Source organism: Nicotiana tabacum, chromosome 6 (genome assembly GCF_000715075.1).
Source record: "Nicotiana tabacum cultivar K326 chromosome 6, ASM71507v2, whole genome shotgun sequence".
NCBI lineage: Eukaryota > Viridiplantae > Streptophyta > Magnoliopsida > Solanales > Solanaceae > Nicotiana > Nicotiana tabacum.
The window spans coordinates 202,304,053-202,318,351 of NC_134085.1; the positions used below are offsets into that span (position 1 = coordinate 202,304,053).

The 14,299-nt window shown below is 34.7% G+C and overlaps 1 protein-coding gene across 1 annotated transcript; it reads left to right on the top strand.

Moving 5' to 3' along the window:
- On the top strand, window positions 1–6,674 carry LOC107804889 (glycosyltransferase BC10-like). The gene is made up of 2 exons (XM_016628832.2): window positions 1–1,418; window positions 5,755–6,674. The coding sequence occupies exons 1-2, from the start codon at window positions 831–833 to the stop codon at window positions 6,394–6,396; spliced, it is 1,230 nt and encodes a 409-aa protein (XP_016484318.1). The 5' UTR covers window positions 1–830; the 3' UTR covers window positions 6,397–6,674.
- The last annotated feature ends 7,625 nt before the right edge of the window (window positions 6,675–14,299 follow it).

Below are 14,299 nucleotides of genomic sequence, written 5' to 3' on the forward strand. Positions count from 1 at the left end.
AAAATGAGGCAGGTACGTGGAATACTGGCCAATGCCTAGGCTGTTTCCTACAAAGAAGGTAATAATTGAAATATTTTTGGACTAATTAGGATCCACTTGGCATAACTCTTGTTGCTTCTCTCTGTTCCAATTCTTCGTCTTCCTCCACCTTTCTTCTCAAACTTCCAAATTAGCTGCAAAAACTAATCCAATTTTCTTATATCCAAAATGAATAAATATTCCTTCCACTCTGTAAATAACTCAAGCCCTCAACATGTCTCTACATCAACTCCAAGAATATTCTTTTTCCGGTAATTTTCACAATTACTCAATTCCTTCTTCCTCTTTTACATTTTTCCAACAATGATTAATTAGATCATCAGATTTCCTGTATCTTCTTGTACATTATTCCTGTAAAAATCAGGTTTTCTTTTTTCTTTCTTATTAGAACATAACTTGTAGAAAATAAATCTGTGTTGTATCTGATAATATTAACACTACGTTATTGTTGTAGCTGAATGAAGGAACATAAGAGAGGTTAATTAAAATAAATAGGAGTATTATACTGTATTTTATATAACAATACGCACAATCCTTACATCAAGTCCTAGATCAGAAATTATTAAGTGTTGATGTATTAATTAATACCAATTTAAGAGGCCCAAACTTCTTGTAGGTTAAAATATTAGAATCTATCACGCACATATATAGACAAAGAAAGCATGTAGTTCTTTGCTTCGATCTCAACCTCTTCTCACTTCCTTACCTCAAAGGGGAATAACTAATTCCTCTTCTTCTTCTCTCTTCCTTCTGATAGTATTTTAATTTTTTTTCCTTGGATTTTCAAGAAAATGAAGAATGAACAAAATAACCAACTATTTTCCACTACAAAATTATTTTGTTCTCAAAGGTACCTCCATAATCTCGTTGCCTATTTTATCTTATTCGGGTCTGGTTTAATTATTGGTATATCACTAAGTTTCTATCTCAAAGATCTTCCTAACACTTTACAAAACAAATTATTCTATCCTCAATCACCCCCACAACAACCAACCTACACACCAATTATTACATCATCACCACAAATACCTTTGGTTTTAAATGATAATTCGATAAATAGTGAAACCAAAAGTTTAGGAAGAATAGGGTTAAGAGATTATCTTAAGCCACCAAAATCATGTAAACATGATATGAAAGATGAAGAGTTGATTTGGAGGGCTTCAATGGTGCCACGTGTTCGAGTTTTGCCGTTTAAAAGAACGCCAAAGATTGCTTTTATGTTTCTTACAAGAGGAAGTTTGCCATTGGCTCCACTTTGGGAAAGATTTTTCAGAGGATATGAAGGGCTTTATTCCATTTACATTCATTCTCAACCTTCCTTTAATGGAAATGCTCCCGAAGAAGGACCCATCTTTCATGGCCGAAGAATACCAAGTAAGGTAAAGTTTACTATAATTATTTGCAACTCGTAATTCTTCCATTTTAAATGTAGTTTAATTTTTATATGCTGATAATGTAACGTGTCAGGTTAAAGCAACTTGCAACGATATATAACGTTCTATAGTAAGATTATTGTTAATTTAAAAAATAAAGAGTTAAAGTGCACTAATATTGGTATGAAAAATCATTATAGTAAGTTAAATTCTTTTCATGGTATATGGAAATGGTAAATGTTCCTTCTTCGTTTACCAGAAGTCTCGACCATCAAGAATAAATTCCTTTTCAATATGGAGCTAAAAGCCTAGGTGTGAATTTCTTATGCACTAATCTGAATTAGTCGGGATCAGTACGTAGGTTCTTGATACGGAATACTAAAGACTCATGCAACGATCCTTTTCTCTTAACCAGAAGTCTCAACCATTAAGAATAAAGTCCTTTCAGTATGCAGCTAAAAAATCCATCGTGAGATTTTCTATGTACTAATCCTAATTAGTCGGGTTCAGTAGGTTCTAGACACAGATTGCTAAAGACTCATGCAATGATCCATATCTTTTTCTTTTCTAAAAAGAGTTTTTTGTTTTCATTACATAGAGATCTACAAAGAAGGCATAAAAGGATTATAAATGTCAAGATGTTTATTTTTTAATTATTTACGCACAAACCTAGTATAGTGTAAAATAAATACAATGACTGTTTAGGGCGAAAAAGACAAAAATATAAAATATTAACTTGTAGCGACGTAGCGTACCGTATTATATGGTCCGGGTTTTACTAGACAGCACGGAAGCAGAGAGACGTGGTCTAAGATTGAGCTGAAGCGGTTTCCAAATGTAGACCAGATTCATTATTAAAGGCTCTAACTATAGAATTTTATTGTTGATGCATTATATATAGACTAAAGTAATGGCACAATTTTGATGAATATTGCCACAATTGACTTTCTTTATTCTATTGAATCCTGTTGGCTAGCTAGAATCTAAGATCGGACAATTGCATTAGGAAAATGGAAAACCTTTTAGGGTGTGTGTGGTATAACAGAAAATGTTTTCCACGAAAACAAGTAGTAATTTTATCATTTTCCGGTGTTTGGTATGCAAATTAAGGAAAATGACTTTTCAAGAGTATTCATAAATAATTTAGATATAATAAACATGAAGCCATAAACTTTCAAACCAACAACCTTCCGAATCCATAAATTTTATAAACTTTCGAACCGCTAAACTTTCAAAACCGTAGAATTTTGAACTCGTAAACTTCTAAACACATAAACCTCCGAACTCATAATTTTGGAACTTATAAAATTTTGGACTTTTAAACCGATAAATAAAAAATTAAAATTGAAAAATATATTTAAAAAATATTTTTTGTGGGGAAGGGCAGGGGCGGGGTGGGGTGGGGGTATGAAAAAAATAGAGTGGTGGGTGGTACAGAAAAACAAAAAAACGAAAATTTGAAATTGCAAAAAAAAAATTTAGGTAAAAAAATAATTTTTTTGCGTGGAGGGGTTTGGGGTGAGGTGGAGGGGCAGTTTTTAAGAATTTAGGTAAATTCTTAAAAATAATTTAAGAAAATATTTTCTTTTTTGAAGAGAGGGAGTGGGGTGAGTTGGTAAGGGTGAGAAAGGTTGAGAAGGAGTTTTGGAAAATGTTTTTCCATTCTCTTGATAAGGAAAATATTTTCCTCCATTTGGAGGAAAATGAGTTCATAAGGAAAATGTTTTTCAAAATATTTTAGCCAACCAAACATGAAAAAATTGGAAAATATTTTCCTTCATACCAAACACACCCTTAATCTCTGTTTTAAAAGGCAGAATTGGGACTCGCCCTAGAGCGGAGCACTCGTAAAATACTACTGGACTTATGTGTGGGGCTTAGTTTCGTGAGACTTATGTCTCGGCCGTCGGGGCTTACGCCTAAGAGACACCCAACACCCAGCGTACTAGGCTCACCTATTAGAACTTTATGCAATTGTGTGTAACTAACATTGTAAATTCTCAAGTTTTCTTAATAAATTGTTGACTATTTAGAATTACTTTTTTCTTAATCATAAATCATTAAGTTGAACGTATTTTATGTCATAATTAAAATAAAAATTATTGCACATTATCCACTAAGACTGCTATAATAATAAATTTAAATAAATCTTTCATTTAAAATTATTTATTTATTAACTTTTGTTATGTCTTTATTATGTAATAGTCTATAATTATTTTTGTAATTATTTCCCTAAATATTGTTTTTTTTTTGCGTTTACGAGATGCAATACTTATTAATTTAATAGCTCAGTATTAGCTAGTAACTATTTACGAATAATTAATTATTATGGTATAGTTTGGTGAATTATGTGTCACTTTATTAACTTGTTGAAACTTAAAATAAATATCTCTAGAGAATCATATTTAAATTGTGAATTATGTTTTTATATAAAATCTCTTTCAAATAGAAAGTATATTAAATAAAAGGAGTATTTTAAAAAAAATTAAATTATAATATCGAAATTCTTTCAAGATTCATTACTCCTTAAGAGATACATATAAGATTTCGCATCGAATACATTACTTTTGATGTTTGAGTTGTATTGCAACTAATTTGCATATTATGATATATGTCATACCTTTTGTATTATTCAAAATTGAATTATAATTTATAAATATTTTAAATAGATTATTTGTTATAATTTTGCGATTTTAATGTAATTTTTATAATTATTTTTTTATTTTATACTATCTTAAAATTCTTGAAATTAGTAAAATTTAAAGATCAGTGGGTCTTACGCTCCATGTCTCAGGGTTTACGCCTCACCTCGTCAGAGGTAAAACGTCTCGTCTCATGCCCCGCGTTTTAAAACATAGCTTTTAAGGGCCAAGGAACTAGTTATGATTAAATTTTCAGGGAAACAGAAAAATTCTAGTTTGGATTCTATTAATTAAAGTTTTGCTTTAATTACAATTAATTATCACTATATTCACCCTGTTCTTTTTTTGTTTTGTTTAAAGTGTAATTGCAATATTGCTCTTTAATTTGGATCAAGTCTAAAAGAGATACAAAAAGAACGTGTTATTTCCCCCTTTTTTGTTGGAGGAACTAAAGCATACATGATGCCTTTCTAATCAAGGTTTTGCTAATGTACTTTTTGTTGTATATTTCTTTTATTCTACTCTTTTTGCCAACTAGAGAAAAATCTCTTTTTCCTTCTACTCTGTTGTCACACACTCACACTACCAAATTCCTTTCTTCTGTGCCTTATATTCTCTCTCTCATAGTCACGCAAAGACTAAAAGACCATGTTGAGCTCCAGAAAAATTTCTTGGCCAAAATACAAAATTGGTCCGTCAGGTGAAATTACTACTATTCATTAGCTGAAAAATATATAAAAATATTATATATTTTTTGTATATATTTTGTCGATTATTATTTCTGGGACCGACGAAAAATTATACTTTTCTCAAATTTTTGTCTGTGGTTGAAGCAGAGCCCATATATTAGCATCGGCCCAACCAGTCAACCATTTGTAAGGATAACGGTCTGGTCCTTTAGGTTAGGAAGGGAGAAATTAAAAAATAGCCAGATTTATAACTGGTCGTTCAAAAATAGCTCAGTTTTAAAAGTAATCGAAATTTAGTCACTTTTCATGTAAAGATAAATCTGAGCGAAAACACTGTTCAAAACCCGAAAAATACGCCAGTATATTATGCTGGAGTTCCAGCATAAGTATACTTGAACTCCAACATATTATACTGGAGTTCTAGGATAAGTATGCTGGAACTCCAGCATAATATGATGGAGTTCCAGCATAAGTACAGTAGAACTCCAGCATAATATACCGGAGTTCCAGCAAGTATACCGGTCCAGCATAATATACTGGAGTTTGGAGCACCGGTGCTCCAGTCTCCAGTATATTATACTGGAGCCAGCAAAGTATACCGGTCCAGCATAATATGCTGGAGTTCATACACAGGTGCACCGAACTCCGGTATGCTGGACCGGCCTCTGTTGCAGCAAAATAGTGGCTAATTTTCATTGTCTTGGTAAACGCTGGCTATTTTTGAATGACCAGTCCGAAAACTGGCTATACCGTACTATTTTTACGGTTAGGAAAGGTTGAGTCCATTTGAATCTAACTTTGTCCGTTTAAACCATTAATCCAAGGTTTTTTGGGCCCTATCCAAAATGGGCCTCTCTCATTCAGTTATCACATTTGAAGATACAATAAAATTCAATTTGCAAACTTGTGGCTTGATTTTTTTTTAAAACTTTTTAATTATATCTCGTATTGTATTGTATAATAGATGACAAATTTAACATTTTGACATGGTTTGTTCCACTATATATGCAGAGAGTAGAGTGGGGAAAATTCAACATGGTGGAAGCAGAACGTCGATTACTAGCCAATGCATTGCTAGACTTATCAAACGAACGTTTTGTACTTCTTTCAGAGTCGTGCATTCCTTTATACAACTTCACCACCATCTACAACTACATCATGAACTCGACGAAAACTTTCATGGAGTCTTATGATCTGCCGAGTCCCGTGGGCCGAGGTCGTTACAACAAGAAAATGCAACCCTGGATCACCCTCGACCAATGGCGAAAAGGGTCCCAATGGTTTGAAGTCGATCGCGAAATCGCGATTGACATAATTACCGATCAGAAATATTTCCAATTATTCAAGAGATATTGCAAGCCGGCATGTTATTCCGACGAGCATTATTTGCCAACTTTTGTGACTATGAGATATTGGTGGAAAAATGGGAATAGGACGTTGACTTGGGTTGACTGGACCAAAGGTGGGCCCCATCCGACAAGGTTTATTAGGACAGATGTGACAGCAGATTTGCTGAATCGGATGAGGAATGGGACCCAGTGTGAGTATAATGGGGACCCCACTAACATGTGTTACTTGTTTGCTAGGAAGTTTTTACCTAGTACTTTAGATAGGCTTTTGAGGTTTGCTCCTAAAATCATGAAATTTGGTTGATTTGATATTTGTAATCTTGTATATTACTTAGTTCTTTTACGTTTTTTTTTTTAAATTTTGTTAATCATTTCTCGTTCCTTCCTTGGGACTGACAATGTCATGTTGATTTCTATTCTTTGTTTGTGTTACAACTGAATAGGTTATTGTTGTTAACGGGGATAATTTTTTTTTTTTTTTTTTTGGTTGAAACGGGGACAAGTTAATGAAACTAGAAATAGAAATTTTACATGTTGTTGTGACTAGTAAACTGGATCTATTCCGTACGGGGTGTGAGCAAGTCTGATAGGGTTCCGTCTAGATTGCTAGTGGTTAATGTTCACACTATTTTTTCATTTTTCATAACATAAGGCCTTATTTACTAGTACTTGTTATTGTTATTGATTTTCATCTATTGTCTGAATCTTATGTCGCTGTTATTATTTCTATATTTTCTGTTGATAGTACTGATGTATTTTTCTCTTTTCGTCTTCTTGAGCCGGGAGTCTTTCGGAAACAGCCTCTCTATTCCTTCGGGATAGGGGTAAGGCCTGCGTACTCACTACCCTCCCCATACTCCATTTGTGGAATTTCACTGGATTATTGTTGTTGTTGAGTTGTGACGAGTAAACTGGATCGATATACTTGATCAATATTTCGTACAGTTTCATAGTTACAATTTAATATGGCTGTGCAATTTCATTTTGCAAGCCAAAAAACAAAAAGAATGGATGAAAGAAAAAGGTCAAAAACTAGCATTTATTAGTTTAAGGGATCAAAATCGCACACTTTATTTAGTTAAGATACTCATGCAAATAATAGAAAATCTAAAACCAACATAAGTCAAAAACTAATGGACTAAAACCGTACGTTATTTTTTCTACCTATTAAGAAACTTAGCTCAACGTAATAAGATAAAACAAGAAAATAGACAAGAATATAAAGAGCAAGAGAGGAGAGATTCTTATTTCTTCCATATATTCAAGTGTTCAAGTCTATTACAAAATGACTTCTCATCCTCTATTTATAGTACTACATACATAGAGGTATACCAAAAAAATTACATAAATATGTCATTAAGCATTTGAGATCATGGTGGAAGATCATGAGGGAGGTATGAGAGTTACAACTATAACTCCATAATCATTAGAGTAGTGGAAGTTATGGAGATGATGGAGAAGAGTAGTGGGTATTACTCATTTGGTGGTTATGGACATCCACCATAATTATATTTTATAATACCCCCCCCTTGGATGTCCATTGATAATGTGCCTCGTTAATACCTTAATTAGAAAAAATCATGTGGGAAAAAAATCTTAGTGAAGGAAAAAGAGTACACATATCTTATAATACGCATTGTTTGTTGCCTCATTAAAAACCTTGTTAGGAAAATCCAGTGGAATAAAACCTCAGCTAAAGAAAAAAGAGTGCAACACTTATGTGCCTCCCCCTGATGAAAACATTACTTTACTTTTCGGAAATGACGTATTCCAATCCTGTATACCAACTTCTCACATGTTGGGGTTGGTAATAATTCATTGAATAGATCCACCAAATTATCAATCAAATAAATTTGTTGAACGTCTATATCACTAATATATCGAAGATCATGTCTGAAAAGAACTTTGGCGAAATGTGCTTTATTCTGTTTCCTTCAATATATCCTTCTTCCAATTGAGATAAGCAAACAACATTATCTTCAGTATTATTGGAATCTTCTCTTCAAAGAAAAGTCACACGTCTATTGTGTGTTAAGTCCCTTGCTTTATCAATTGCTTATCTATAAACAATTAACTGTCTTGTAAAATGATAATATGGCAGTACTCTCACATGCAAATAAATTGTTTGAAGAACGAACTTCATGAAAATGCCTGCATTTGCATAACCAACAAAATCTTGGCAATATTTATTAGAATAAATAAATCTATCAATGATTCTCTTGTAATATATTACTAATTGCATTCCAGTGTCTCCATATCGAATTAAAGTTAAATCTTGCTAGTATAACGTTATACTCAAGGTTCTAGCAAGAAACATAAGTGCACCCAGTGCACTAAGACACAAAAATAAATCATATATGTCATACATGGATTGCTGAAGCTTTATTTAACAAAATTTTTGGGAACCTCTATATGCTTCAGAACAGTTTAAATCCTTCAAGGATTTTTCATTATACGCATATCAAGTTTTTCATGTATTGCCATATTAAAACCTGAAAACAATTTCATCCACCACAAGAGAACCTGTCTCTATATAAATAATGCCAGGATATTTACGAAAAATTATGTGCCACAAGTCGTCTTTATGTCTATCGACTTGGTTTTTCATTTCACTTTCGGTGTTAGGACTATCCGTCCAACTTAACATTTTCAGGTGAAGTCAATTTTCATTGTATATTTTTCATTTGGCCAATCATTTATCTGTCCAAATTCTATGACATATTTGAGCTCAAGATCCTCGTCAATATTAATAATATTGAGTGCTACATTATATCAACAATATCGTTGATAATCATTTTATATCGGTTACGTCGTTACCCATTAAAGACATAACTTATTGAGATCTCTTTATTTCATTATTTTCAGGTACCTGAGCCTCTCCCATGAGTACCTATAAAGTGTTATGTCGTGGTGCTTTTATAGAGCACTTGCCTTCTTAGTATGACCATCTTTATCATTTGCTGCTCTCATTCTTTAAGGAGTTTTATCTTTGGAACCGATTAGTCTATTATGCTTCATGCGTTCCATAGACTATGTCCATCATGGACTTTATTCTATTTGGAGCATTAGCAGCTAGAATATAATATTAGCTTTGGGTCAGCAAATGCGTCGGACAATATTTTGCAAATGAATTATGACATGAACTTCAAGTTCACATTTTCTTGTAAGAGGATCTAGGTGCATTCATAATAATTCATTCCATGTTTTACTTTTTCAGCTGCCCATTTTCTCCCCCTAATGCTGGGATCACCAACATATTTCCCAACTTTCTTTGGGAACCCATCTTTATGCAATGTGATGGGATAATTAAATCATATAGCATACCCATATTTCTAGATGGAAATTATTTGGTTCCTGATCCTAAACCAATTAAGATAGGGAGAATTTATCATAACTTGTTGGCTAGATGCGTACAAGTACTGTTGGATATTAAATAATATACCTCATACCAAATTTTTATTTGGGAGTTTTATTCTCATAATCAATAGATTAGCTTAATTGGAGGCATACAATTTCTGCTAAACCAACTTGGATTTAAACCAGCATTATCAAGATAAATTATCATAATATATATTCTGGAACTGTGCTCTAACAATTTGAGCAAGTAATCTTGTAAAAACCAAATTGCAAGTTGATAACAAACGCACATGTGACCATACAATGATGCATCCATCAAAATCATATAATAATAAACGGTCCACATGGCAGGTGATTGGGCTCATACATATATATTACCTTTTATTCATTCCAGATATCAAGGGATTCAATCCCAACCTTAACTGGTATATCATGAGAAAAAAACAACACAAGAGAATTCTTGAAGAATCTTCTATTTCTTCAATATATGCCAATGTGAATTCTTAATTAATTTTCGCATCATAATTGAACCGGGATGGCCAACCGGTCATGCCAACTAATATTTATTTTAGTAAATATTTAGTTTACTATGGCATGTGATTCCATCTGTAACGATCCGACCGGTCGTTTTGAGCTTTTGCACTTCGATCGCCAGTTCTCGGGTATGACTTGCCCCGTGTGGTGTAATATGACTTATACAAATCATTGGTTTGAGTTTTCAGGGAAATCGGAATGAATCTAGAAGAACAATTCTCAGTTTGTAGCTTGAAATTTTGAAAAGTTTGACCAAGATTTGACTTGTTGTATATGATCTTGAATCGGAAATTTTATGATTTGGTTAGCTCTGTTGGGTGATTTGGGACTTAAGAGCATGATCGGAATGCATTTTGGAAGTCCGTGGAAGGTTTAGGCTTGAATTGGCGAAATTAAGATTTCAAAGTTTTCCAGTTGATAGGCGAGATTTTGATATAGAGGTCGGAATGGAATTCCGAGAGTGACAGTAGCTTCGTTGTGTCATTTGGGATGTGTGTGCAAAATTTCAAATTATTCGAACGAGATTTGATAGACTTTTTGATCGAAAGCATAATTTAAGAGTTCTTGGAGTTCTTAGGCTTGAATCCTATATTAAATTGGTGATTTGATGTTGTTGTTAGCGTTCTGATGTTTTGAACAAGTTTGAACGATGTCATGGGATGTGTTGGTACAATTGGTTTGAAGTTCCGGGTGTTCCGGGTAGGTTCCAGGATGTTTTAGGCCAAAAATCATAGCTGTAGCAGGTCCAGAAGGGTTGCAGGCCTTGAAACCCACCCGCGCGGTCCGCATAAAAAGAAGTGCGGCCGCGGTATATGCTGTGCGGACCGCACAAAATGAAGTGCAGCCGCGGTAGGTGCGGTGCGGACCGCACAAAATGCTGTGTGGCTGCGGTGGGGAACTTTTCACTGGTCCTAATTTGGAAGCTCATGTCTTTTGATCTACAAGGAATTCTGAGATGATTCAAAAACGAAAGTTGTAGCCCTTCATGTCTAGTTTCCAGAAAGGTAAAGATATTGAAATTTGGACATCTGCAGCAAAAGTTATGGCAAAAAATTAAAGCCTGTCACTGCAGGAAAGTTGTGCGACCGCGGTCATTTTTGTGCGGACCGCACTGGTTTTGTGCGAACCGCAGTCAATTTTGTACGGTATGTGGAGGTGGAAATCTGTAGGGTACTCTATAAATATGAGGTTTTGGATTTTATTTGATATTTTGACCTAGAGATCTCGGATTTTGGCGATTTTTCGAAGGTTTTTCAAGAAATCCATCGGGGTAAGTGATTTTAACTCAGATTTGGCTAGAGTACATGAATCTATCATTGAATACATAATTTAATTCGTGATTTGGGATGGAATTTGGGAAGAAAATTATGAAATCTTTCAAAAATGTAAAATGATGATTTGAAGGACCAAATGGTATCGGAATTGGATAATTTTGCGTATGGTTAGACTCGTGAGAGTATAAGGATTCTAGTTTTGTGAATTTTGTCAAATTCCGAGACGTGGGCTCGGGGCTCGGGTTTTGGTAATTTCGGGAATCGCTCCCTTTGTTGATTGTTTTCGGTTGTGCTTTGTTCACTTAGCATGTTATGACGTATTCGTTCAGATTTTGGATTGATTCGACGCACGTGGAGGCCAATTTAAGGGGCAAAGGCATCGCGAGCTAGAGATTTAGCTAGTTCGAGGTAAGTAATTATTGTAAATGATGCTTTGAGGGTTTGAAACCCCGGATTGCACATCATAGTGCTATATTGAGGTGAGGCACACGCTTGATGACGAGCGTGGGATTGTGTGTTATTGGAAATTGTGACTTGGTCCGTCCTGACTGATGATTTTACCGCGTATTTGACTGAAACTTATATGTTATCATCATGATTTGGGATGATTGCCATATTTTGGCTTTGTACCAACTATTTGAACCCTTCGGGGATTTTTATTACTATTTCCTCAATGTTTTGACTTATTAATTGAACTCAGTCATGTTATTTTCTATTGTTTTACTACTCAGTTATTTTTACTCCGTTTTGAGACTTAAATAATATTTTAAATGATGTTTTGAGCTGAGAAATACTGTTTTACTAATGCTCGAGGGGCTTGTGAGTATTTTTGACTGAGTAAGGATGGGGGCCTAGTTGTGAGGAAACACTAATACTGATTTGAGGCTGAGGGCCTGAGATATGTACGCTACAAGGTGGCTTGTTGATATTGTTTATGAGGCCGAGGGCCTGAGATATATACGCCACGAGTTGGCTTGACTGATATGAGGCTGAGGGTCTAGATTTGATGCCACGAGATGACTTGATATTGCGCTTGGGACGTATGGGGCCTCTACCGGAGTCTGTACACCCCAGTGAGCGCGGGTACCCATTGTGATGTGATATACAACCCGAGGGGCTGATATTGTTCTATGTGATAGCCCGAGGGGCTGGTATTATTCTATGTGATTGCCCGAGGGGCTGGTACCGTTCTATGTGATTGCCCGAGTGGCTGGTATTGTTCTGAGATATTGCCCGAGGGGCAGAGATGTTGACATTGAGCCCGAGGGGCGAACCTTTATGTGTTTATCTTTCATATTTACTTGTCATTTACTTGTTAAACTATTTTATTTGTGCCCGAGGGGCGGATTTCTGTGCTTATTTGCACTAACTGTTTTGCATTCATTTGCATACTGTTGAAAAAGCCATTTTCAAAGAAGCTTAAACTGAGCTAAAATGCTTAAAGAGATTTTACAGCTTCACTGCTTTCTTACTGGTTTTTGAACTGCTTCTATACAACATCTTGGTATGTTTTATGTGATTTCTTACCATTCAGACTTTAGTTATGATTATCACTCACTGAGTTGGGGTACTCAGTTTACTCCCTGCACCTTGTGTGCAAATTCAGGTATTTATACACCCGGTAGCGGGTTTTGGCTGATCGGAGGCAGAGTCATTAGAGTTTAGCAATGTAGCTGTCGGCGTTCGCAGCACTGCTTCTCTCTCTCTCTCTCTCGTCATTCATTAGTCTGTATTTGTACACTCAGACTTTCAGTTGTATTTATACCCTAGTAGATGCTCGTGACTTGTGACACCCCGGTTAGGGCTGTGTTGGGTTGGACTTTCCATATTGTTAACGATATTTCCGCTATTTAGTATTGTTTAAATCATGTTTAGACTATTTTTATGTTGATTAACTACTTTAAAAGTTGAGTTGGGTTGAACTGGCTGGCCTTGTCTTCACGAGAGGCGTCATCACGACCGGGTTCTATGGCATGTGATTCCATCATCATGCTTATACATCTGTAGTATAAATAGAAGAAAAGTCGGGTAACCTTTCATATTTACCCGGTATGATTATAGTAATATGAAGATATTCAATCTTCCTTTCATTTATAGTCTCAATATGCCAGTCAATTTGGCTAATATATTTGAAACTCAAAAATTTCTTTTAAGACTTACTACAATATCAATGTCACGGACAATTTCATTTATCTAAGTAATAACAAATTAGCTTTTCCGGAGCTCTTAATTAATTTTGTACTACACGATCTTTTATCACACCATCCATATGGTGAATATCTCCTTCACGGAGGAAATTATATCATAATAATTGTCATGATCAAAATCATCATAAGCAAAATCAGTTCTTGCTTTACTTTTGCCTTTAATAACTTTTTATAAAGCATAACAAAATATTTTTGGCGTACCACGTGTACACGACCAATAACATATTCATGTAACCACACAGTAATATGCATTATCACAAGTAACATTCTCTTCAAATGGACTATAATCATATGGACACGCTTTATTATTTTCATACAACATTGATGACAAACATCTCCTTTACATTTTGAAGTAATATTTTGAGAACCCTTATTGTTCTCCTTTTTACAATTATCATAATTGTCTCACCCATTTTACCAACTAACCTCACTTAACCCTCTTAAAATAAATGAAAGATTTATGAAGCTCAAAAGGGGTTTTAATTAAAAAAGTGACAAAGTTGTCTTCAAAAGGAAATAACTCAGAGTCGCCACCTGACATTGGTTTCGGTGTGCCAGGTCACCGTTTTAAAAAAAAATGATTTTCCTTTCAAAACACTTTGGACTCCAAACTAAGTCTACACCAGAGATTCGGGTGAGGAGGTTCATTTGACTCGGGGAGAAGGTGTTAGGCACTCCCCAAGTCCTGTAACTAGTACGGTTGCATACTTGATATAGTCGGCTTTTGGAATGTTCGAATTGAGGTAAAAACACACAAAGGAAAATAAACATCCAAAAGGTTCGAGGTCATCCCTTCCTAATAAAGAAAAATAAAACAAAATAAAGTAAATCCTCC